The sequence below is a fragment of the Oncorhynchus gorbuscha genome, linkage group LG13 (assembly GCF_021184085.1).
Source record: "Oncorhynchus gorbuscha isolate QuinsamMale2020 ecotype Even-year linkage group LG13, OgorEven_v1.0, whole genome shotgun sequence".
NCBI classification, from domain to species: Eukaryota; Metazoa; Chordata; class Actinopteri; order Salmoniformes; family Salmonidae; genus Oncorhynchus; species Oncorhynchus gorbuscha.
In genome coordinates this window covers 46,514,084-46,539,459 of record NC_060185.1, presented here as the reverse complement: position 1 = coordinate 46,539,459, position 25,376 = coordinate 46,514,084, and the positions used below count along the sequence as shown (strand labels likewise).

At 42.6% G+C, this 25,376-nt stretch overlaps 2 protein-coding genes across 5 annotated transcripts; both read right to left on the bottom strand.

Moving 5' to 3' along the window:
* Window positions 1-1,015: 1,015 nt before the first annotated feature.
* LOC123993023 (potassium channel subfamily K member 6-like) lies at window positions 1,016-16,107 on the bottom strand. The gene is made up of 3 exons (XM_046294757.1): window positions 15,242-16,107; window positions 4,487-4,882; window positions 1,016-2,063 (listed from the first exon to the last, which is right to left on the bottom strand). Exons 1-3 carry the CDS (start codon window positions 15,555-15,557, stop codon window positions 1,831-1,833), a joined length of 945 nt encoding a protein of 314 aa, XP_046150713.1. The 5' UTR covers window positions 15,558-16,107; the 3' UTR covers window positions 1,016-1,830.
* Window positions 16,108-17,261: 1,154 nt separating this feature from the next.
* LOC123993022 lies at window positions 17,262-24,057 on the bottom strand. 4 transcript variants are annotated; one of them, XM_046294754.1, is made up of 7 exons: window positions 23,908-24,040; window positions 23,603-23,807; window positions 20,510-22,938; window positions 19,462-19,661; window positions 19,174-19,298; window positions 18,607-18,721; window positions 17,262-18,310 (listed from the first exon to the last, which is right to left on the bottom strand). In XM_046294754.1, the coding sequence occupies exons 3-7, from the start codon at window positions 22,686-22,688 to the stop codon at window positions 18,182-18,184; spliced, it is 2,748 nt and encodes a 915-aa protein (XP_046150710.1). In that variant the 5' UTR covers window positions 22,689-22,938; window positions 23,603-23,807; window positions 23,908-24,040; the 3' UTR covers window positions 17,262-18,181. The 4 variants fall into 4 exon arrangements, 3 of the variants coding, with proteins under 3 accessions (XP_046150710.1, XP_046150709.1, XP_046150712.1); XM_046294753.1 differs by having other exon boundaries at window positions 23,603-23,827; window positions 23,908-24,014; XM_046294756.1 differs by lacking the exon at window positions 23,603-23,807 and having other exon boundaries at window positions 23,908-24,057.
* Between the last annotated feature and the right edge of the window lie 1,319 nt (window positions 24,058-25,376).

Sequence of the window (25,376 nt, the reverse complement as noted above, 5' to 3'; positions counted from 1 at the left end):
AAGGTATTGGAGTGGCCATCACAAAGCCCTAACCTCAGTCCCATAGAACATTTCTGGGCAAAACTGAAAAAGCTTGTCCGAGCAAAGAGGCCTACAAACCTGATTCAGTTACACCAGCTCTGTCAGGAAGACTGGGCCAAAATTCATCCAACTTACTGTGGGAAGCTTGTGGAAGGCTACCCAAAATATTTGACCCAAGTTAAACAATTTAAAGGCAATGCCACCAAATACTAATTGAGTGTATGTAAACTTCTGACCCACTGGGAATGTGATGAATGAAATAAAAGCTGAAATAAATCTCTACTATTCTGACATTTCACAGTGGTGATCCTAACTGACCTAAGACAGGGAATTGTTACTAGGATTAAATGTCAGGAATTGTGAAAAACAGTCTAAATGTAGTTGGCTAAGGTGTATGTAAACTTCCGACTTCAACTGTATGTTCTGGTCTTGTGTAGATATTACAGATAATACAGTCCCAAACGGTTGTCATATCTAAGTGTGTTGGAATTCAAATGTCACGACCTCCAACATATGTCTGCTGGGAACCAGTAGTATGGGCACTCCAACATTAGTCCCCTGGTTTAATGAACTGTCCAATTACATTCCTTTAGTAATATCAAATAAGGATTCGGGAATGTGGTGTGGCATGTAGTCCACTATTACTGAAACATGACACTTGATATTAATGAAAAAACCAGAGTGAATTTAGTTTAGTAATTTTGTTATTACATTGGTTAAAATTATTACATTTATAAGTTACCCACTTCAATGTGATAATCAATGCATAATGTAATAATTACATTAAAATGCTAAAGTTTTTGTGCATAAACATTGGCAATCTACATTATCAGCATTTATTAAATTATAAATGAAAAAGCCATTACATTATTGGCTGTTTTTACATTGTCCATCTTGAACAATGTAGCAACTGACAGACTTCATATGCTAAAGTACATACTTTCACAATGACAGAAAATCCTAATATTTAACTATAGACAACTACACATCAGAACACAGATACTTCGTTTTTATTTTAAATCCTTTTATTCCCTAAATTTGTTATCCTTCAGATGATATACTTAATGTATTTGAAATACAAGATCATGTTACACAACAGGCAAAAACAAAGCCATGGGGGTCCTGGGAATGTGCTCCATCATATGACTCAAGACAAAGTCTCAAGCAATGGCTTTTTCACTTAATTACTGGGGAGGGGCAACAAACTCTTTCAAAGATGGCCACTATAATGAGTTTGTTTGATTTTGAAACATCAATATTTCTGTACGACCTTCCTTGATCAACTCTGACCTGAAACCACAAAAGTGTACATGAAAATACATCCACAAGAAAATATCTGTATATGATATATATACATATACGCACACACACACACACACACACACACACACACACACACACACACACACACACACACACACACACACACACACACATATATATATATATATATGCATTTTGGTCTGAAACATAAAAAAATTGACAAATAATCCTCATCAGTCCCAACCAGAAGTGTTCTCTACAGGTTATGGAACAACAACCTTCTCCCACCTTGACGAACAACCCTTGCCAAGTGTTAACTGGGTGCACTGGGACATCTGTAGAGTTCTGTTTCTTTTTGGTTCAGTTGAGCTGTCGTAGCAGGAAGGTCTGACCTGAGCCGTGAGTTGCCTCACAGCAGTAACGATAGTCTTTGGTGCCTAAGTATGGTCAGGTTTTCAACTCATCCCGTGTTTCTGTAAAACAGTGACTGTATAGCTGTTTCACCTGACTTATGTAAAGGAGAACGGTCCAGAGTGGAGTGAGTCCTTATCGGTTGATGGTGTTATAGGAGGTCTGGGAGGCTGGATCCAGGGGCTTGGCCGAGGCCTCTGCCTCATGCTGGTCCTCAGGGTCGGCCTCGATAATGGGCTCCTTATCCTCCTCTGTATCCTCGTCACAGTGGGGGAGCTGGAAGAAAGAAGTCAGGCCATGCAGGTCGGCCATCCGGTGGAAGGCACGCAGGACCAGGTACATCATCATCAGCCCGAGAAACAGGTACACTGCAGAGAACAGAGAGTACAACATTAATTCAACATCAGCTCCTTGAGATGTGGGAAGAAGCATTATACATGGACATAAGTCACTTGGCTCACAAAGCACAAATTCACCACACTGGTGTGTTCGTGGTGCATTCCTGATGGACAAGGCGGCCAACTGTTCAACAGGCTTCTTCACAATATAGTTATGATTTTATGCCATATCATGGTTCATTTGTTTCAGTGCAGGTCAATAAGCAGAGTTGACTTACACCTCCCTTGTGACTTAAAATCTGTCATGCCATGTGGGGTATAATATATTTAAAATATATATTTTTAAATACTTTTTCCTCCCCAATTTCGAGATATCCAAATTGGTAGTTAATGTCTTGTCCCATCGCTGCAACTCCCATACCGACTTGGGAGAGGAGAAGGTCGAGAGCAATGCGTCCTCTAAAGCACGACCCTGCCAAGACGCACTGCATCTTGACACAATGCTTGCTTAACCCGGAAGCCAGCCGCACCAATGTGTCGGAGGAAACACCGTGCAACTGGTGACCGAAGTCAGAGTGCATGCGCCCGGCCCTCCACAAGGAGTCGTTAGAGAGCGATGGGACAAGGACAACCCGGACGACGCTGGGCCAATTGTGCGCCGCCTCAATGGTCTCCCGGTCGTGGCCGGCTGTGACACAGCCTGGGATCGAGCCCGGGTCTGTAGTGATGCCTCTAGCACTGGGTTGCAGTGCCTTAGACCGCTGCGCCACTCGGGAGGCTTTGTAGGGTATTGACAGGAAAAGTGTATTCCGATATGAACAAAACAACCTATTTTCTAGTAGTTGCTAATCCTAGGAAACGAGAACAACCATTCAGGAAGATCTGGCATACATAGTCAGGACCCTGTGTTTTGGTTGATCATGTCAGATGACAAGAGAATTACACCCAAAATTAAAGCAATCGTCTGAGGATGGTGCTAGACCATATGACATTAAAAAAAGGGAACGAACAAGCTTTAAATAAAAGTTAAAATCCAGGTCATGTGACATGATCAACCAAAACACAGTGCCCTAAAACAAGGCAACAAGTTGCGTATTGAAGCACAACGCGCGTGCGGGCGGACCCCGAGACAACGCCAGAGCCAGCCACCACAATGGCAGTACAACAAATAACTAGGCTCTAAACAGTGAGGTTATTTTGAGAGAGAATAACAGGGTAATTCAATTATACCTTAAAAACTAAAAGCATGACTCTGATAAAATGTCATGTGACAATATGAAATCCCTCCCAGTGCAAGTGGGGTAGGGTAGATGGTGGTGTGGTCTCGTTATCTCCCTACTGCAACATGTCCTTAAGATGAGCGCAATCACACCACACATTGCACTCTTCCCAAAACAAGAAGCCCACTTCAAATTCACACATGCAGTATACCAACCAAATGACAGACATTGTGAGATACATGGAGGGGGCAGTGGCGCGACACTGTTTAGTTTCCTCCTGAAAACCACAAGAGGGCCTCCTCAGACTTTCACAAATACACTCAAAAATGATAAACCGTACTGCATCTATGCAGTATCAGAATTACATGTCTATGGTCAACACAGGGATAAGGAATGCATACATTTTCTTTCATCAGCTGAGCCAGGTAAAAAATATTTAAATTTAATTAAAAAATAATAATAATAAAAATTTAAAAAATTAAAAAATCGTGAAAGTCACGCCAAGTCATCATTCTGAACTAATATCTCCTGACATTTGGCCCATAAGAAGTCTAGACACTGAGCAGAGGTGTTCTGTCCTCTCTCCTCTTCAAATGAAGAGTATTTCAAATAGATCTTACAATAAGCACATTTTAAAAAACTAGAACAAAACAGCATTTAGTAGTTCTTAAATCGCTTCCTTGGACATTATGGACCCTTTTGACCGGAATGCACTACCTAAGGAGGAGAAGCACTCAGGAGGCGCCATTTCTCACATCCAAGACGTGAACCTTTCTGAGGTCTCATTGAGACAAAGGACCATATTCCACCAGAGGGCCTAGCTATCTCAGTGCTGGAGGTGGTGTTGAGCCGAGCGTTTCCCATTTCAAATCAAATCAAATTTTATTTGTCACATACACATGGTTAGCAGATGTTAATGCGAGTGTAGCCATTTCACGTCAAGTGTCTGCACATGGTCAAAACTGTCAAGTCCACTTATTCCTATACACATCCCTGTGCTTAAAACATTGATGCAAACTCCACCCAATCATTCCCATCACTGTTCACACTGTTATTTCCTTGTTTTCTATTCATAGGAAAGAGACTTCAGGGCAAACAATTCTAACACGACATCGTGAACACAAATATTTAAGTTGAATGTGTAATGAGTATCACAGAATTTATATGACATCAGCCTGAGCAGTGTCAGTGTGCCACGCCCTGTTGTCAAACACAGACTAGTTCATGACTCACCCATCACAGAGATCTTATAGAGCGACCTGAACTTCTGTCCGGGCTTCTCGCCGGGCACGTAGTCGCCCAGGCCGATGGTACACAGCGTGATGAAGCAGAAGTATATGGCGTCCAGGAAGGACCAGGTGTCCTCGATGTGGCTGAAAACCATGGCGGGTACCACAAAGAATCCCAGCACCACCAGCAGCAGCAGGATTGCAAAGTGGACGGCAGTGGCGGTGAGAGGGTCCAGGCCGATCCTCTGGCGGCACATGTCGATGGGCCCGTAGGTCACCGGGTGCATGAGCCTCTGGACGCAGGCGGTGAGCACCAGCATGGTGAAGGGCACTCCCAGTAGGGCATAGAAGATGGAGAAGGCTTTGCCGGTGTCCGACAGGGGCGTAGTGTGCCCATATCCTGGGGATGGTGAGAGAAAGTATGAGAGAGAGAAAAAAAAGAGCGAGAGAAAGTGTAGAAGTTATTAGGATCCCATACAAGCAAACACAATATAATAGCAGATAACATACCATTGCCTGAGGTTACTGATCTCACAATCCAACAAATTAAAGCTATGATGGGAACAAGTCGGTTAACATTGAACAAAATCAAAGTTAACACAATCCATGATAGAATCCGCAAACAAAAGGTGAACCAGTAATAAGCTGAAACTTTTTAAAAGTAGGCTACCTAAGGGCTGATTTCTTTCATTTAAAGAGTAGCCCGTTTTGAATAATCTATCTGAAAAGTGTGACTCACTCACCCCTCTCAAATGTTAATTTTAATAATAAGCTAAGCTACCTCCCTTTTCCAACCAAAAAAAAGAGACATTCTAGAAAGTCCTCTCACTCAACAAAAACGAGCTGATCGTGGACTACAGGAGACAGCAGGAGAGTGAGCACGCCCCCATCCAGACCGGATGGAAGAAGAAATTTGATGAACTGACTTTTTGGAAAGATGGCACCCTATGACGGTGCCACTTTAAAAGTCACTGAGCTCTTCAGTGAGGCCATTCTACTGGCAATGTTTGTCTATGGAGACTGCATGGCTGTGTGTGTGGTTTTAATACACACATCAGCAAAGGGTGTGGCTGAAATTTCTGAATCCACTCATTTGAAGGTGTCCACATATAAAAAAAATCTAACGCAACATGTAAAGTTTTGGTCCCATGAAGAAAGTAAAAGTGCAATATGTGCCATGTAAGAAAGCTAACGTTTCAGTTCCTTGCTCAGAACATGAGAACATATGAAAGCTGGTGGTTCCTTTTAACATGAGTCTTCAATATTCCCAGGTAAGATTGTAGTTTAGATTGTAGTTATTATAGGAATTATAGGACTATTTCCCTCTATACCATTTGTATTTCATTAACCTTTGACTATTGGATGTTCTTATAGGACTTTAGTATTGCCATTGTAACAGTATAGCTTCCGTCCGTCTAGTTAGCGCACGCTAACTAGCTAGCCATTTCACTTCGGTTACACCAGCCTCATCTCGGGAGTTGATAGGCTTGAAGTCCTAAACAGCGCAATGCTTGACTCACAACGAAGAGCTGCTGGCAAAACTCACAAAAGTGCTGTTTGAATGAATATTTATGCGTCTGCTTCTGCCTACCACCGCTCAGTCAGATACTTGTATGCTCAGTCAGATTATATGCAACGCAGGACACGCTAGATAATATCTAGTAATATCAACCATGTGTAGTGATGTCTAGTGATTATGATATGCCCGCAACATGATTATGATTTTTATAAGATAAGTTTAATGCTAGCTAGCAATTTACCTTGGCTTACTGCATTCGCGTAACATGCAGTCTTCTTGTGGAGTGCAACGAGAGAGAGGCAGGTCGTTATTGCGTTGGACTAGTTAACTGTAAGGTTGCACTACCCTCTCCAGACCCTCTGCACAACGCTTCACCGGGGGCAAACTACCTGCCCTCCAGGGAACCTACACCACCCGATGTTACAGGAAGGCATAAAGATCATCAAGGACAACAACCACCCGAGCCACTGCCTGTTCACCCCGCTATCATCCAGAAGGCGAGGTCAGTACAGGTGCATCAAAGTAGGGACAGAGAGACTGAAAAACAGCTTCTATCTCAAGGCCATCGGACTGTTAAACAGCCACCACTAACATTGAGTGGCTGCTGCCAACATACTGACTCAAATCCAGTCACTTTATTAATGGAAAAATGTATGTAAAAAAGGTATCACTAGCCACTTTAAACAATGCCATTTAATATAATGTTTACATACATTACTCATCTCATATGTATATACGATACTCGATACCATCTACTGCATCTTGCCTACGCCGTTCTGTACCATCACTCACTCATGTATCTTTATATGCATATTCTTCATCCCTTTACACTTGTGTGTATAAGGTAGTTGTGAAATTGTTAGGTTAGATTACTCATTGGTTATTACTGCATTGTCGGTTAGATTACTCATTGGTCATTACTGCATTGTCGGAACGAGAAGCACAAGCATTTCGCTACACTCGCATTAACATCTCCTAACCACGTGTATGTGACAAATAAAATTGGATTTGTCCACGATCAGCTCCTTCAATTTGTTGAAGTTGAGGGAGAGGTTATTTTCCTGCCAACACTCCGCCAAGGAACTCATCTCCTCCCTGTAGGCCGTCGCCTGAAGGACAAAAAAAAGTTAACATTACACCTTCTCATTGCAGGTCGCTGTACTCATATGCAGGAGTACTATCGCCTTATGGTGAGGATAGCCGAGTTGCAAGCCCGGCTTCAGACAATCATTAGGTGAGGGCAATTTAAGTGTAGGAAAGGAAGACACAGCATCTTTGCCACCAAGAAATAAAGGTAGTAGTGTTAATAAGGCTGGGCGTGCCGCTAGTGACCCACCTCGACAACATCCTGTGAAATTGCAGAGCGCGAAATTCAATATACAAAAGTCGTAATATTAAAAACATGCATGAAAATACAAGTGTCTTACATCGTTTAAAAGCTTAACTTCTTGTTAATTCAACAGTTGTCAGATTTCAAAAAGGCTTTACGGTGAAAGCATACCATGCGATTATCTGAGGACAGCACCCTGCAATACAAAATCATTAAAAACATTTTCAATACCAGCAGAGGCGTCACAAAAGCCAGAAATAGCAATAAAATAAATCACTTACCTTTAAAGATGTTCCGCTGTTTGCAATCCCAAGGGTCCCAGGTACACAACAAATGGTTGTTTTGTTCGATAAAGTCCTTCTTTATATCCCAAAAAAAGTCAGTTTAGTCGGCGCGTTTGATTCAGTAATCCACCTATTCCACTAGTTCAACACGCATACAAAGGAATCAAAAGTTAAGAATAAACGTAATCCAAACAAGTCAAACAACGATTCTAATCAATCCTCAGGTACCCTAATATGGAAATAAACAATACAATTTAAGACGGAATGTAGTATGTTCAATACCGTAGATAAAAAAAACGAGGTGCGCACCCTCATCCACACACGCCACAAGACTACAGTCAAAATGAGAGCCACCTTGAAAAACTACAAATTCTAGCTAATAAAAAAAAAACAAGCCCGAAACCCTTTCTAAAGACTGTTGACATCTCGTGGAAGTCATAGGAACTGCAATCTGGGAGGATTTCCTTTGAATTTCCCATAGACAGGTATTTTCAATGGGTGGTGACATCAACAACAACCAAATTCCAGATGGATTATCCTCAGGTCTTTGCCTGCCATATCAGTTCTGTTATACTCAGAGACATTTTAAGTTTTATAAACTTCAGAGTGTTTTCTATCCAATACTACCAAGTATATGCATATCCTCGCTTCTGGGCTTGAGTAACAGGTAGTTTACTTTGGGCACGTCAGTCATCCAAACTTCCGAATACTGCCCCCTAGCCTTAAGAAGTTTTTAATCCTCCTGCACAGTCTTAGCAGCCGGACAATTTTTTCAAGGCTTCTGGAAAGAAATGCTGTCGGCATGATCAACCGGTGTCACTCATTCAGCCGATAGAAACTGTCAACCCGTATTCACCACGAAGCAACGAGTTTGAGTCAGAGCCTTCTCAGGTCTCTCCTCCACCCGTTACAGGGTCTGAGCCGCCGAAGCCTCCCACCAATTGCTCTGACAAATTTAAAACCTTCGGTCATTTGGCGACTCCATTACCCGCAATATTAGACTTAAAAAGAATCATCCAGTGATCATACATTGTTTACCAGGGGGCAGAGTTAATGACGCAAAGTCTAATCTGAAGACGGTGCTGGCTGAGGCTAATACTGGGGAGTGTAGAAAGTAAACAGATATTGTTATCCACGTCGGTACCAACGATGTTGGGATGAAACAGTCAGATACCCTAAGCGCAAAATAGCTTCAGCGTGTAGTTTTGCTAGAAAGACGTTTTGGCATCGAGTAATTGTCTCTGGCTCCCTCCCAGTTACGGAGAGTGATGAGCTCTACAGAAGACTCGCACAACTTAAATCACGGGTTGAGAACTGTCTCCCAAAAGATTGAATTTGTAGATAATTGTGCCCTCTTTCTTGGGACTCATGCAGTGTTGGAAAAAGTAGCCAATTGTTATACTTGAGTAAAGGTTTTTTAAATACCTTAATAGAACATGACTCAAGTCACCCAGTTAAATACTACTTGAGTAAAAGGTCTACAAGTATCAAAAGTAAATGTAATGGCTAAAATATCCTTAAGTATCACTAGTAATATTATAAATCATTTCAAATTCCTTATATTAAGCAAACCAGATGGCACTATTTTCTTGTTTTTAATTTACGGATAGCCAGGGGCACACTCCAACACTGGAGGGGTGATCTCATCTTATCTATCAACATAGACAGGGCTCTAACTCCTCTAGCTCGACAATGCGATAGCAAGCCTTAGTAGAGTTTACCATTAGCACAGCTCAGTTTTCCCCATCGAGACAGTGTCTGTGCCTCAATCTAGGTTGGGCAAAACTAAACATGGCGGTATTCGCTTTAGCAATCTCATTGGAATAAAGACCTCCTCCAATCCTGTCATTATTAAAAGAGATTGTGACATCTCACATCTCAGAATAGGACTACTTAAATGTTAGATACCTAATTTCCAAGGCAGTCATAGTCAATTAACTAATCACTGATCAAAAACTTGATGCCATTGGCCTGACTGAAACATGGCTTAGGCCTGATGAATATACTGTGTTAAATGAGGCCTCTCCTCCTGGTTACACTAGTGATCATATACCCCACACATACCGCAAAGGCGGAGGTGTTGCTAACATTTATGACCGCAAATTTACATTTACAACAACAAAAAAGACTGTTTTCTTCTTTTGAGTTTCTAGTCATGAAATCTATGCAGCCTACTCAATAAATTGTATAGCTACTGTTTACAGTCCGCCTGGGCCGTATACAGCATCCCTCACAGAGTTCCCTCAATTCCTATCGGAACTAGCAGTCATGACAGATAATATTTACATGGAGAAGTCCAAAGACCCACTCCAAAAGTCTTTCGGAACATTCATCAACTCTGGATTCTAGAAGCCCTTCCAGACTCCCTCCACCTATCCAAGGATGTCGCAGTACAAACATCTGTTAACCCTTTAAACCCCAATAGAAATCTAGAATGCTGTCATAGATTACTGAGAATTTTCTAGATAAAACAAATTGAAGTAAATTTGACTAAATTACTCACTCAGAATGTATTGTACCAAGTATGATATATTATACTTAAATATTATTAACATAATTTAAAAATATATATATTCTTTTTTTTCTTATTTTTTTTTTTACCAGAGGACAATATTCAGAAACTATTTCATAATCAACAAAGTAATCTATTTGATTGTTACAGAAGTAAGAATTGTTGTCAATGTAAAAAAAAGCAAAACACTATTCAGAGACTATTTCAAAATGTAGATAACCTCTCAAAAAGATTTAGTACAAACCAGGCCTGACATAAAATGTAGAAATAGTAGCCTACTTTGACAACAATTCAGTGAATTGGATTTGGTGGCGGACAGGTTGGTGTTAAACATCAGATCTGAAAAAAAAATTAAACTCATACCACTTTTAAAAACAAGTCTAAAACCCCTTCCACTTTCACTTTAGGCCTAGGCTGGGCCTCCCATCATCTCCAACCCCTCTTCCTCCCTCCCTGCCTTCTGCTGCTGAGCCCAGACTCTACACATAATTTCACTCACTTTCACTGACCTAAGAGAAACAGACTGAGGGAGAGAGAGAGTAGCAGAGCAACCAATAGGATACAATTGTGGTCAGAAACGTCATCGCTCCCTCTCACACCATCTCTCGACCATACACACTCGTCTTAATAATCACCTCTTAGGGGTTTCCATAATAAATTGTGTGATACAGTTACTCGCCTCCCATTCCACACACCCGCACACATTATGATGCTATACAGCACTTTCAAATCAACCAAAATGATTTTATAAAACCCCTTAGTGGCCAGATTGTTTCTGAGTGTGTGCAAATGTACAGTGTGTCAGACTGATGGATAATCAGACAGGAGAGAGTACACAAAGACATTCATGAATATGTTCATAGATGGGTCAGATTATAACCATAAAGACTACATAGGGTTCGCACACTTCAAGACCCATGGTCAGATTACTTTCCATGGATGGTAAGAAGTCAACGTATGTCGCACAACAGTTTATAGATTCAACACAACCACAGTTTATTTAATTTTAAAATAAAATGTTAAAAGATGACACTATGTGCAATTTAGCTAAACAGGTTTAGAATTATTTTGATAGGCAAACAAAGTTAGCTGGTTGTCTTTGTAGGGAGGGAGCGAGATGATCCGGGAGTGTGACAGCGTTGTGAGCGAAACACAATGTTGCCTCCAACTCTCGTTTTCTTGCCTGACAGGCAAACTACAGATGTTAGCTGCTTCGTTACAAAGCTAGGACAGTTTCGAAAATGAATCGCTTTGGTAGAAATAGGACAACAAAAGGAAACGGGTTAGCTGGCTATGTAAACAAATATCATATGAACTCCACTGCACGGGCATCTACTCTAACACTACAGATAAACTGTAATAGGAATGCGAGGCAATGTATAGCCTATAAATATCTATACCCCCCCCCCCCCCCCCCAAGTGAGGATGGCCTTCACTTCAGCAGTGATGCGTCATGAACTTCGAGGAAAACATCATGATCATTAGAAAACAAGATGAAGGACTCCTCTTAGTGTATGCATATTTCTCCAAAATTTAGTTGTACCGAGTCTGCACAGAACTGCCAGGACCACAGATCAATGGAGACAGTAGTTGTTTAAAAAAAAAAGATATATATCCCGTATCTCGACACTGTAACCAAATACAGTCATGGCCTAGAAAACTTCCAGCTGTCTACTGGACTCTATTCCAACTAAACTACTGAAAGAGCTACTTCCTGTGCTTGGCACTCCTATGTTGAACACAAACGTCTCCCTATCATCCGGCTGTATAACAAGCTCACTAAAAGTGGCAGTAATAAAGCCTCTTCTGAAAAAGCCAAACCTTGACACGGAAGTTAAATCTCCCATTTCTTTCAAAAACCTTATTAGGAACACCGTTCCACAGGGATGTTGACCCATGTTGACTCCAATGCTTCCCAGTTGTGTCAAGTTGGCTGGATGTCCTTTGGGTGGTGGACCCATTCTTGATACACACAGGGAATTTGTGTGGAAAACCCCAGCAGCATTGCAGTTCTTGACACAAACCGGTGCGCCTGGTACCTACTACCATACCCCGTTCAAAGGCACTTAAATCTGAACTCATCATGAGGCCGCAGATGCTCACGCACACCCATATCCCCCACACATTGCTCACAAAACATCTTAGTGACTCCCCCCTTGACAGTAGAGATTTTTTTTTACATTTTAAAATTAACTTAATTGCAATTCTACACATTTTGCAATGGGGCATAGAATAGATTAAGCAATGTTAAAACAAATTTCATGCAATTCTACTCATTTCGCCATGGGGTGGAGTGTGGAATTAGTTGTTTTACAGTTAATTTCCTGCAATTCTACACTAGTCAGTGTGGAGAGAAATGATGTCTGATTGAGACTAACTTACAAAATCAACGGGGGCCCCACGGCCAGTAATTCAACCATGATAACATATTTTAGATAGCTAAATTAGTTTAGTGGCTAGCTAAAAGATGTTAGCTGACATGGGCTAATTGACTCACTATCAGTGACTGAGTAAAACTGCTGATGCACAACCACATTTTGAAATTGTACCTTGTTTAGTGTAGTCAGTCTACTATTCTAACTTGCAACAACTTGTAAGTTGAGACCCTGAATGAGTCAGTGGAAATTGATCTGAGGGTCTTCAAAAGGAGGGCTGCCAGTTGCCCATCCCTGCTCTAATAACAAACCTTTACAGCAGGGGTGGGCAACTCCAGTCCTTGAGTGCCTGCTTGGTGTCACACTTTTAATCCATCCCTAGCAAACACAGCTGATTAATCAAATTGCATTCTGAACTGAAGATCATGATTAGGTGATTATTGGAGTCAGGTGTGTTAGCTGGGGAATAACTGAAACCAATCAGGCCCTCGAGGATTGGAATTACCCACCCCTTCTCTACAGGATCGGTGTCCCCGCGTGGGACAGTTGAGCTAACGTAGGCTGATGTGATTAGCATGAGGTTGTAAGTAGAGGTCGACCGATTATGATTTTACAAAGCCGATTCCGATTATTGGTGGACCAAAAAAGCCGATACTGATTAATCGGCTGATTTTTTAAAATGTATTTATAATAATGACAATTACAACAATACTGAATGAACACTTATTTTAACTTAATATAATATATCAATAAAATTTATTTAGCCTCAAATAAATAATGAAACATGTTCAATTTGGTTTAAATAATTCAAAAACAAAGTGTTGGGGAAGAAAGTAAGAAAGCTAACGTTTCAGTTCCTTGCTCAGAACATGAGAACATATGAAAACTGGCAGTTCCTTTTAACATGAGTCTTCAATATTCCCAGGTAAGAAGTTAAGTTGTAGTTATAGGAATTATAGGACTATTTATCTCTATACCATTTGTATTTCATTAACCTTTGACCATTGGATGTTCTTATAGGCACTTTAGTATTGCCAGTGTAACAGTATTGCTTCCGTCCCTCTCCTTGCTCCTACCTGGGCTCGAAGCAGCGTTACCCATGCAGCGCAAGGGGAATAACTACTCCAAGTCTCAGATCGAGTGACGTTTGAAACGCTATTAGTGCGCACCCCGCGAACTAGCTAGCCATTTCACATCGGTTACACCAGCCTAATCTCGGGAGTTGATAGGCTTGAAGTCATAAACAGCGCTGTGCTTAGGCGGCCCAAACTGTTGCATATACACTCACTCTACATGCAATGAACGCAAGAGAAGTGACACAATTTCACCTGGTTAACATTGCCTGCTGACCTGGATTTCTTTTAGCTAAATATGCAGGTTTAAAAATATATACTTCTGTGTATTGATTTTAAGAAAGGCATTGATGTTCATGGTTAGGTACACATTGGAGCAACGATATGCACCGCATCGATTATATGCAATGCAGGACATGCTAGATAAACTAGTAATATCATCAACCATGTGTAGTTAACTAGTGATTATGATTGATTGATTTTTTTTATAAGTTTAATGCTAGCTAGCAACTTACCTTGGCTTCTACTGCATTCGCATAACAGGCAGTCTCCTCGTGGAGTGCAATGGAACCAGGTGGTTAGAGCATTGGACTAGTTAACTAAGGTTGCAAGATTGAATCCCCTGAGCAGACAAGGTAAAAATCTGTCATTCTGCCCCTGAGCAAGGCAGTTAACCCACCGTTCCTAGGCAGTCATTGAAAATAAGAATGTGTTCTTAACTGACTTGCCTAGTTAAATAAAAAGGTGTAAAAAATTATAATATTTTTTTTTTAATCGGCCAAATCGGTGTCCAAAAATACCGATTTCCGATTGTTATGAAAACTTGAAAATCGGCCCTAATTAATTTGGCCATTCCGATTAATCGGTAAACCTCTGGTTGTAAGTAACAAAAAAAATTCACAGGACAGAGACTGATATGGGCAGAAAGCTTAAATTCTTGTTAATCTAACTGCACGGTCCAATTTACAGTAGCTATTACAGTGAAAGAATACCATGCAATTTTTTGAGGAGTGCGCACAATTATGAAATTGAAAATGTATTAATAAACCAATTAGGCATGTATTGATACAACATTCTGAACAGATATGCAATGGTTCATTGGATCAGTCTAAAGCTGTGCACATACACTGCTGCCATCTAGTGGACAAGCCTTAAATTGCACCTGGGCTAGAATAATACATTATGGCCTCTTGCATTTCAAAGATGGTAAAGAGTAAAACGCATGTTTTTTTCTTTGTATTATCTTTCAACACATCTAATGTGTTATTCTCCTAGATCAATTTCACATTTCCACAAACTTCAACATGTTTCCTTTAAAATGGTATCAAGAATATGCATATCCTTGCTTCAGGTCCTGAACTACAGGCAGTTAGATTTGGGTATGTCATTTTCGGCGAAAATGGAAAGAAAGGATCCGATCCTTATTAACGCACTGATACTGGGGCAAGGCTACCTGAAAAATCACAAGGGCCCATTGATGCGTGGTATGTTTTGGTCACGGAATACAAAAAAAATGCCCAGTTGGAACTGCAATTGTAATCTATAAACAATCAGTGTTTCCTTGAGTATCTTGCAATATTAGCACTTACATTGTTTAGAATTGTCTTATATGGACCAACTGAAACGATGTACGCCGAACAGAGACAAGTATAGGCTATTTACTTACCGACTGTCGTTACTAAAGTGTTGGCGAAGAACAAAGAGGAAGCAAAGTCCCAATTTGAACTCGCAGAAGAATTCGGAAGGATAGATATTCCATACTTATTGGCTTGTAAAACTTTCTCCAAAAAGTTTTCAAGTGATGTTGCATTGACGCAACTTTGGTTAAGAAACTCTTCTTTCAGGACTTGTATGTCACTTCTTAGTTTGTCCTCCACCGGCCGTTCGATGGTGGAGAAAACGAGCGCTCCGAGCAACAGATAAGCAACATAGAACAGTATAAAACCTGTAAGCAGTATCCAAGATTTGTACCCCGAAGACATTTCCCCCTTTTTCTGCTTGCAATGTCATCTGCCAAACTGTTACTTTGTAGCCTACTTCCGTGGCACCGTCTCCTCAAGTTAAGTTTAGGCTGTCCTCCGCCCCACTGGTACAAGTTTGACAGGGGTGTGTTCAAACGCCTAGACCTCTGCAGATAAACATTTTGAGAATACACTGCTCCCTGCCGTTTCTAATGATAACCGCATGTTCTTGGTCTTTTACGTTGTATTTCGATGTCAAACGTTTCAATCCTCTGAATAAGCCCCAGAAAATAGACCAAGAACTGATCCAGAAACAGTGAGGAGGGCTACAACACATTTCCTTTTCTGCCTACTCTATTACCCTTTTCCCCAGAGGGTTCTCTTTGGGGTTTACAAAACTGGATGGGGAAATATAGGGAAAAGGCTCCAACAATCCCTAGGTGAAGCCATAGACTAAATTATCCAGTCAGTCTCAGATTTGTGAACACTGAAGTGAGGCCAAAGGACCAAAAAGGAACTAGAGCATATCACCTCACCCTCCTAGTTTCATATGTCCATAATGGCTTCATATGGTTATTGCAGACAGAGATGGCTTCTCCTTGAGCTTTTATGTAAAACTAATACATGTGATTAGGGGAGCCATCGAATCACATGCTGCAGCTGAAGAAAACAGCATCACCAGGATATGTTTTTCTTCTTGCCAGCCATGCACTGAACTATAGCAGGGCAATGTGCACAGTGCAGATTAGGCAAACACCCTGTTGACTTTAGAGAGCTTGCCAAAAGGTAATCTACGACCACTCACATATTTTCACAATAACACAATCAATGCCACATTATCTGGTGAAAACAGAGCCTCTGACTCAGCAAATTCCTGTTAACCAATTCAGCACCACAGACAGCCCTGGACTACTGCATTTGAAACCCAGGGGGCCCCAAAACAGATTTTCTTTTAGGAAAACAGCTAACTTTATGCATTTCAACACATTTTGCCACGGGGCAGAGTACAAATGTGCAGTTTTATAATGCTATTGTACACATTTTATCATGATTTAAAGCAAATTTCCTGCAATTCTACATATTGTGCCATGGAACAAAGAGAAAAATGTGCTGTTTTATAGCTCATCTCATGCTATTCTTCACATTTTGCCATGAGGCCGAGAGGTCATTGTGCAGTCTTAAAGTAAATTTCCTCCGTCGGTTAGGGGCCCACTGGAGGTTAGGGGCCCCGGGGCACGTGCCCGTTCGGTAATCTGGGCCTGACCACAGAGACCAGCATCCAGTACAGGACCTCCCCTTGGGCCTCTTACCTGTCATCATTCATCGGAGAAGTCACAAATATGCCATTCTGATAGGGGGATATACTTGGCCATAAGGTTAGAGTGGGCATAAATCGAGAATAGCTTTGCGCTGTCAGTTTTCCTCATTAGCAGTCTTAGGATAATGACTTCAAGGCTTACTTTGCAGTCTTGCCAGTAGTAATGGTGTGCTAATTCAACGTATGTCACTTGTGTTGATTTGCCCGTGCGGTTTACCTTTGACCTGTGATACTTCATTCTAGCTCCGTACACCATTCTAATTGACTGACACATGTAGCCTGTAGAGTACTATTTTTTTTTTGCTGTTTTGGTTTATAGTGAGTATTGTGTCAAACACGCAAATAAGATGACCATTTAGGTACTTCTAAAAATTATACAGCAAAAACATTAGCAAAAGCTTTGAGGATGGAAAACAGCAATCACCGTGTCATTTTATTACATCAATGAACAAGTTGACAATCTTCTTTTTTTTCCCATTTGAACCACTCATCAGTAAAAATCAGTATTTTCCCTTGGAATTATGTACAAATGACAAACATCAAATACATTTTCTGTAGACCTACTGAGTTACCCAGGGTTGTCCCCACACACAAAAAAAGGAGTCTTAATATGACATGATTGCGTTTTTGTGATTTAAAACAAACTTGTACTGGTAAAAATAACACTCTTTGCCTGTACAAAACAACAATTCTGACAGCCAGAAACACCCCAATTTTAAAAAGTAATCATTTCAGTAAACATGGTCATTATGTACTGAAATAATAAGAAAAGGAGCTGTGATCCATGTGAGCTCCAATGTTAGCTAAACCAACAGTATATATTCTGCTCCAGAGTTGTTACTGGCACACAGTTGAGCCAGACCACATGATGGGAGAGGACAGTGTGTGTTTGTGTCCAAGTCCGTGTGTGTGGGGGAAAGAGGGTGGGAGTGAACGAAGGGGGGGGGGTATAGACATCCACTTCTCCTGACAAACAAATTACTTTAACATTTCATAGAGCCCCTAAGAATGAGATTAATAAGAATGTAAACATTTGCATGTATTTTAGGAATATTTGTGAGACAAAAATTATAATTTGTGCTTAATTGTATCCAATTTGTCACGGGTATGCATCTATTGATCCAATTCCAGGGAAATGTAAAGCAAAACAGGGCATTATTTAGAGTCACCATATAGTCAGCTGGTCCAGTTGGTCCATCCTCGGAGTTCTGAATCTTGTGAAATGTTTAGTCATTTCTCCCCATGGAGATGAAGACCGTGACCCATTAGTGGTTTGGCATAGTAAAGACAATGTGTTGTTGACAGTCAGGGAAAGTGGAAATCTTGGTTATTCCACGATGTTCTTGTTGACATCGTAAGACAACCGTCTCTTCCCACAGGCCTGTGCATGCTGACTGGACGAGAGGAGGCCAAGAGAGGGACTGTAGTTGGCTGCTCTATGCCCAGTCCTATTTTCCTGCAGACGTGAACAAACGATGACTCTAAAAATTTACATGAACTGTAGTCGTGATCCCATTTGCTTGTTATCAGAGTGCCAGTGCAGATAACAGTCAAACGACCACATGACGAATGACCCATTTATACATTCAGTTTGCTCGAACATGCTGTAGCATTTGTCATGGTGATAGTATAGCTTTCTAAGTTAAGGCTGTAACATAAGATTAGGCTGTATCATTTATGCCCCATAACCGGAAACAGAGTAGGCCTGTTATCACATTCAACCATGCATTACACTGACTACATGACACTCACCGTGTCACACTGGCCCAAATGTAGCGACTGCAGAAGCCGTTCTTGGGAAACAGCATTTGCCCTCTTATATTTCAAGCCAAACATCTTCTTCAGGTCATGGAACCCATCAAGTAAGCTACAGCGACAAACAAAGATATGCAAAGTAAATGAACGGAACAACTGAGCTCCACAGTTGTGAATGACTCCACAGCCTAGTAAATCATTGTGAATCTATCATTCAACCAATGCCGATTCAGTGCGTGAAATATTGTCCGACATGCAGCTTATCTCTCGTTCTGGGTTGAAACAGCAGGGTCGTTGTTGGGTGGTGGTGACATTTCATGCCATCTTGAAGGTCATCATTTCTTCCACTAGATGGCAATATTTATAACAACCATCTCAGAATGCTAATTCCAATTTCATGAATTGTAGAACTATAAAGATTCCAGATTATGCTTCCAACGGATTTAACGTCCGAGCTGAGAAGAAATACGAGTCGGATTTTCTGCTAATGCAGGATCAAACATCCAAATCATTCCCCGAGCTGGATTTTAATAAAATATCATTGTGGTCTCTTGACCCACTTACCCATGATCCTCTGCAGAGCTTTCATGATCCAAGATGCCTCTGAGGAGCTGGCTGAGCATGGGAACAGCATCACGATCATACAGGGGAGTAGACAGTGACGGGAAGGACTCCACAAACACATTGTTCTGACAGATGGAAATAATGAAAGATGAAGAAAAAAAAATTGTACGTATCATTTACAGTCAGTCCCATGGACCATGTATTCCTGGAGAGATAAGAAATAGGAATATGCAAGAAGTTGACTCCTGGACGCTGTAGTCACTTCTGAGGAAAGATTTGAAGGCCTACCACATTTCCCTTGGCAGAGAATTTTCCCCTCGTCTTCTCCACAGCATTTGTGGGCCACCACTGTCCTCTTGTGTCTTGTCCCTCTCCCTCTGAAGCCTTTGGGAAGGCTGTCCAGGCATCCTCTGGTGGTTGGAATGAGCGGTCTGTCCAACATGAGGTCCAATGGGTCGACTCGTTGGTGGTGGAATGGTCTTCAAGTGCTGCATGGGAACATTAAGAGAGCATCCGAAATGTATCGTTAGACACTAGCTGGCTTCTATTGAGTCGATATGATCAGTATTCCATGCACTGAGTCGACCTTAAAGTGCAGGGACCTGGTGTATGCTCCAAATAGGCAGCTAGTTCACATACCACCCTCATTCAAATGACCTGAATGGCCAACAAATAAAAGTACTTGGTTTCGGTAGCTGACCTGTTTTTGAATCTTTGTGGAGTGTCATTAAACACCTGATTTACACACCTTGGTTAAAAGCCCATGCAAGTGCCACTGCTTTAACTGACATGACAATCATGACAACAACGCTTAAATATATGTATATATTTTTATTGCCATCAGACACAAATGATTAGGAGTTTTGTCTTTGAGGTTCCATGGGGATGGAACGTTTGGATGGATGGGCGCTCTCCCTGCGTGGTCCAAATCGCAGAGGAGCTGCCTGCCTGGGTCTCTGTCTCTTTAAACATGGAGCCCCAGGTCCTGAGGCTAACACGGCTTACATCTGAAAGCCGACAGCACTAGCACTACATTCCCGGCAGCGCTTTCAATAATTAATACCTTCACATGAGTTTGGGAGAGGGCCCTCAAGAATCCAGGTCAGTCCTGACTAACTGATTAGTAACGGGAGCAACACGTCTACATGCCCTGGCCGCCGCATGGTACAAACCACAACAAAGAGAGTTACCACTACTGTTCACATTATGCAAATGTAACAGAGGCAGCAGTAGTCTAACTGGAGCATGTGATAGTCACTAGAATTTTATGTTGCATCTGGATGTCTTTAACATGGCTCAAAGCACATTTCTGAGGTGCAGTAAGCTAGGGACTTACCAACACTCTCACTTTTCCCAGAAGGCACTAGGGGTGATGCAGTGAAGCGGTCGTCCCAGGGCGGCTGCTCCTCTGCCTGCATGAAAAGCCCAAAGTCATCCTCCGCCTCCGGCCCCCCATCCAGGGACCCACCGTTGGCGGCCACCTTGCTCTCGTCCCAGCCCCTCTTCCACTCCTGCTCCCCTGGGCTCCGTAGCAGAGGCACCAGAGCCCACCCTCCAGCGTCTGTCTGCCCCCCATTTGGAGCAGGGAGGCCTGTTGCCATGGCTCCTGAGGAGCCCGGATTAGGCGGAGAGTGTGTGACAGAGGTAGCAGGGCCAGCAGCAGCAGAGGCTCGTAAAAGGGAATTAAACTGCCCAGTCCCTGCCTCCCTCCACCCTCCTACGGCCTCCTCAGTCAGGGTAGCTGATAAATCTGAAAAACACCTCTCTTCCATCCTACATGTGAGCTCAGACTCATGCTCATCCGTTGCCCAGCGAGGCCCTCGCTCAGTTCTCTGGGATGTGATGTCTCCCCCTACCAGCCTGGTGTCATCGTCTGTGCTCATGACCTCAGGCAGTATCTCTCCATGCTCCCCACAGAGTTCTCCAATTTCTGATGCTGTTGACTGGATCCCCTCCTCTCCCTCACAGAGGCCACGCACAGATTTCTGGAATACTTCTTTATCCACTGCCACAGGATATTTTTCTTCTGGTAGACATTTCACACAAAGCTTATTGTATTGACTATCTGATTTACTTTCCCGATTTATCTGACCATTAGCAGTCTCATCAGTAGCAGTTGAAATGCTGCCCCCTGCTGGTCTGGGTGGTTGAGTGGAGCAGTCTTTGAGGCAGCCTCTCTCAGAGCAGCAGTGTCTCTCTGAAGTTTGAACATCAATCCACCTGTTGGGCAGCTCCCCCTCAGCTATCCCCCCATTCCCTCCTAGACTCTCAGAATCACACTCTGTGGACTTGATATGATCCACAAACCCAATCACAGCACCCACCATGCCATCAAAGTCTTCCACATGCCTCATGATACCACTGGCCACATCATTGCCTCCAGTATGGATGTCTGTATCGCATAGTTTGTCCTGGAAGTGCTCCTTGTTGAGGGAGGTTTCAGGATGCAGCCCCTCCTGTGCGCGTGGGCTGTCTGGCTTTCCCCTGTCCCCGATGTCACTGCTGCAGTTTCCTGGGTCAGCGTTGTCTGGAGGCAGGGAGGAGTCACAGGGCTTTGACCGGGTGAGACCAGTTCCGTCCTGCACTTTCTCCTTAATCCCATCCACACCGCCGCTCGACTGATCCTGCTCACATACAGAAGCAGCTTCCCTCTGACCCCCGCTGCTCCCCTGTCCTCCTCTCCGCCCGTGACACTGGGTGCAGGTCTTGGTCTGAGCGTGACTGCATTTGGGGCCTCTAGTACTCCCTCGGTCTTGTTTTCCACTCGGAGTGTCCTGGCCAGTTGTGGGAAACTCCCCTTTGTCCCTGCTTTCCTGACCCCCTTCCAGGGTGCGCTCGCCAGAGTCCTCAGTGCTCTGGAGTGCTCTCCCCTGGATGGGAACCACAGGCTTGCAGGACGTCCTCCACCTCCGGGCTGACCTCGTTTTGACCTGGTACAACTCTGATGTCCCTCCCATATCCCACACCCCCATTTTCCCAACCATGGAAGAGTCCCTGACCCCTCCCACTTTATCCCTCAGCCAGCTGCCCACCAGCGTGGATGGGGACTGAGGAGCCAGACCTTGAGTGCAGGGCCTTGGGCTGCCCGTAGAGTAGAGGCACCTTCCACCGTCCGTCTTGAGGAACAGACAACGCGTCTGAGTCTGACCACCTCCCTCAGAGGCCTTCAATGTTGCCACAGTCACCAGTGCCCCCAGGCCTGTCTGTCTGGGGTTGGAGGCATAGTTGGAGTCCAGCGGTAGCCCCAGACCATAACCCAGCCTGCTCCACTGTCCCACTGGGTAGCCATCTGCAGGCCTGGGGCACGTTCCTTGGGACCTGGGGGGAGGTGCTGCCCTCCTGCGGTTCCTGGAGCACGCAGCCCAGGCCCGAAGGCCCTTGACTAAGGGCATGTCCCCAAGCTCCAAGCGTCCTGTGAAGGGAAGATAGCTTCTTTGGCACTTCTGCAGCACCTCCCTGGGGGAGCAAGACATCTCCAGGCATGGGTAGTTGTTGTTATTGTTCTGCTGAATCATTGTCGCAGCCTTCAGATGATTAAGATATGTTTGATACTATTGGCTAATGTACAAATCTTCAAACTTCAACGTACCAAGGAGGCTTCATCGACTGAAGAATAGACACTCAAAAAATGACGCGATGTGTATTTCGGGAGTAATATTCAGTGACAGTGCTGTCAACATTGTTCTCCATCCAGATACACAGCTTCAGAGTATTTCTGTCAAGGGGTGTCAGGCATGTAAAGACTTCAGACTAAATAAAAACAACCTAGGAGAAAACAAACATTTGATCAGAGATATATCATTTTAGACATTTATGCAATAACTCATTTCATTTTTTTGAAAGGGACGTTACTGTACAAAGACTCTCAAAGTCAAATGAAGCTACAAATCAATATCTGCAAGAGCCCACAAGAGAGATTGAATGTAGCGATCCTCACACAATATTTACTACCTATTTTTGATTGGTGTTTTGGGGCACAATCAAATGCCGTATTTTATGTGCTCAAGTTAAAAAAAATATATTATATATATATATATATATATTTTAGAGAGCCTCATTTTTAACCACAAAGAGCTTACATTTGTTAACATAAACGGTATAGTGGACATTATTATTATGAAGTAGAGGTTCTTGACCAAACAAACAATGTTAAATTCATATATGCCGTGGTTGATAGGGCACAGTAGGCTATATAGGTGATGCATGTATGATTAGCTCAGAACCAGAGTTTTAATCGGCTACGGGCATTCAACATGTATCAATTGCTTTAAAGCCTACCCGTATGAATATTTAATAAGGACGGTGGCTATAGACAATACAAATCATCAGAGTTTCCAAAACAGTCGCAATATGTTTTTATTTTAAACGGACGCTGTTAATATAGCCACCACAACTCAATATTATCATCATCCTTGCTTGCTTATCTTACCTCATCGTACCCAGATTCTCAGAGCGAGACGTTGCCAGTCGTATAATTGCCGTTGCGTGTTGTTTGCTAAACCTTAACCTTCATTTGATAGGTCTTGTAGAATAATTTCGTGCGCCTCCCACGTACACGACTCTCTGAACATCGGCCGAGGAGGGTTTCTATAATCTACTATAATTTGTTTAGAGGTGGAAAAGGTCCACTCTGCCTGCATCGAAGTCAAAAAGGCTGTTTTAAAAATAGAATCAACATTTTCTGTGAGTCTCTTTGATCAGTTTATTCATGCCAGCCAGCAGCTACGTCCTTACCGCAGTAGGCTACAGTACGTGCGTCCAGCAACCAGAATGTCGACGGCAAGATACTTGCATCCATCCCACTCACACACGTAGCCTAAGCATCATCGCTGTAGCCCACTCTTGAGGTGTGCTGCGTTCATGTACTAGTCGGAACTAATGTAGTATCATGTATCATAGTATAACCAGTTAGCAAACCGGAAACTCGGAAAAGTTCGACTAGCTAACTGATGGTAGTTAAACACGTGCTGCGTTTCAACCAGTTAGCAAGTCGGAAATGTCCGAGTTTCCTTGTACCGACTAGCAGTTGAACGCGGCATAAAATCGAGTAGACACAATAGCGACAGGTGACGATGGTTACAATTACAGCTATTGCGTAGACTAGACTAGAATATGATTGTACATTAGCACATTGTACTGCATTAGGATGTATGCATATGCACTAATGACTAATGTGCCATATGGGCTCCAGAGTGGTGCAGTGGTCTAAGGCACTGTATCTCAGTGCAAGATGTGTTACTACAGTCCTTGGTTCACATCCGGCTGTGATTGGGAGTCACATAGGGTGGTGCAAAATTGTCATTGTAAATCAGAATTTGTTCTTAAATGACTTGTCTAGTTAAATAAAGATCAAGTAAAATTATGTTAAGTAGGCCACTGAGTGTACAAAACATTATGAACACCAGCTAATTCCATTAAATAGACAACCAGGTGAATCCAGGTCAAAGCTATGATCCCTTATCGATGTCACTTGTTAAATCCACTCTAATCAGTGTAGCTGAAGGGGAGGAGACAGGTTAAAGAAGGATTTTCAAGCCTTGAGACAATTGAGACATGGATTGTGTATGTGTGCCATTCAGAGGGTGAATGGGCAAGACAAAATATTTCATTGCCTTTGAACCGGTATGGGAGTAGGTGCCAGGATCACTGGTTTGTGGCAAAAACAACACTGCTGTGTTTTTTAATGCTCAACAGTTTCCCTTGTGTATAAAGAATTGTCCACCACCCAAAGGACATCCAGCCAACTTGCCACAACTGTGGGAAGCATTGGAGTCAATGTGGGCCAGAATCCCTGTGGAACACTTTTGACACCTTTTATTTAACCTTTACTTAACTAGGCAAGTCAGTTAAGAACAAATTCTTATTTTCAATGACAGTGGGTTAACTTTCCTGTTCAGGTGCAGAACGACAGATTTGTACCTTGTCAGCTCGGGGTTTGAACTTGCAACCTTGCAGTTACTAGTCCAACACTCTAACCACTAGGCTACCCTGTCGCCCCACCTTAGAGTCCATTCCCTGACAAATTGAAGTTGATCTGAGGGCAAAAGTGGGGGTGCAACTCAATATTAGGAAGGTGTTCTTAATGTTTTATACACTCGGTGTAAGCAGATGAACACGACTCCCTGAGCATCGGTCGTGCATGTTGCCAGCAAAATATTGCTTTTTAAATAAGATATCACTCAAGTTGTATGAGGCTATACTGT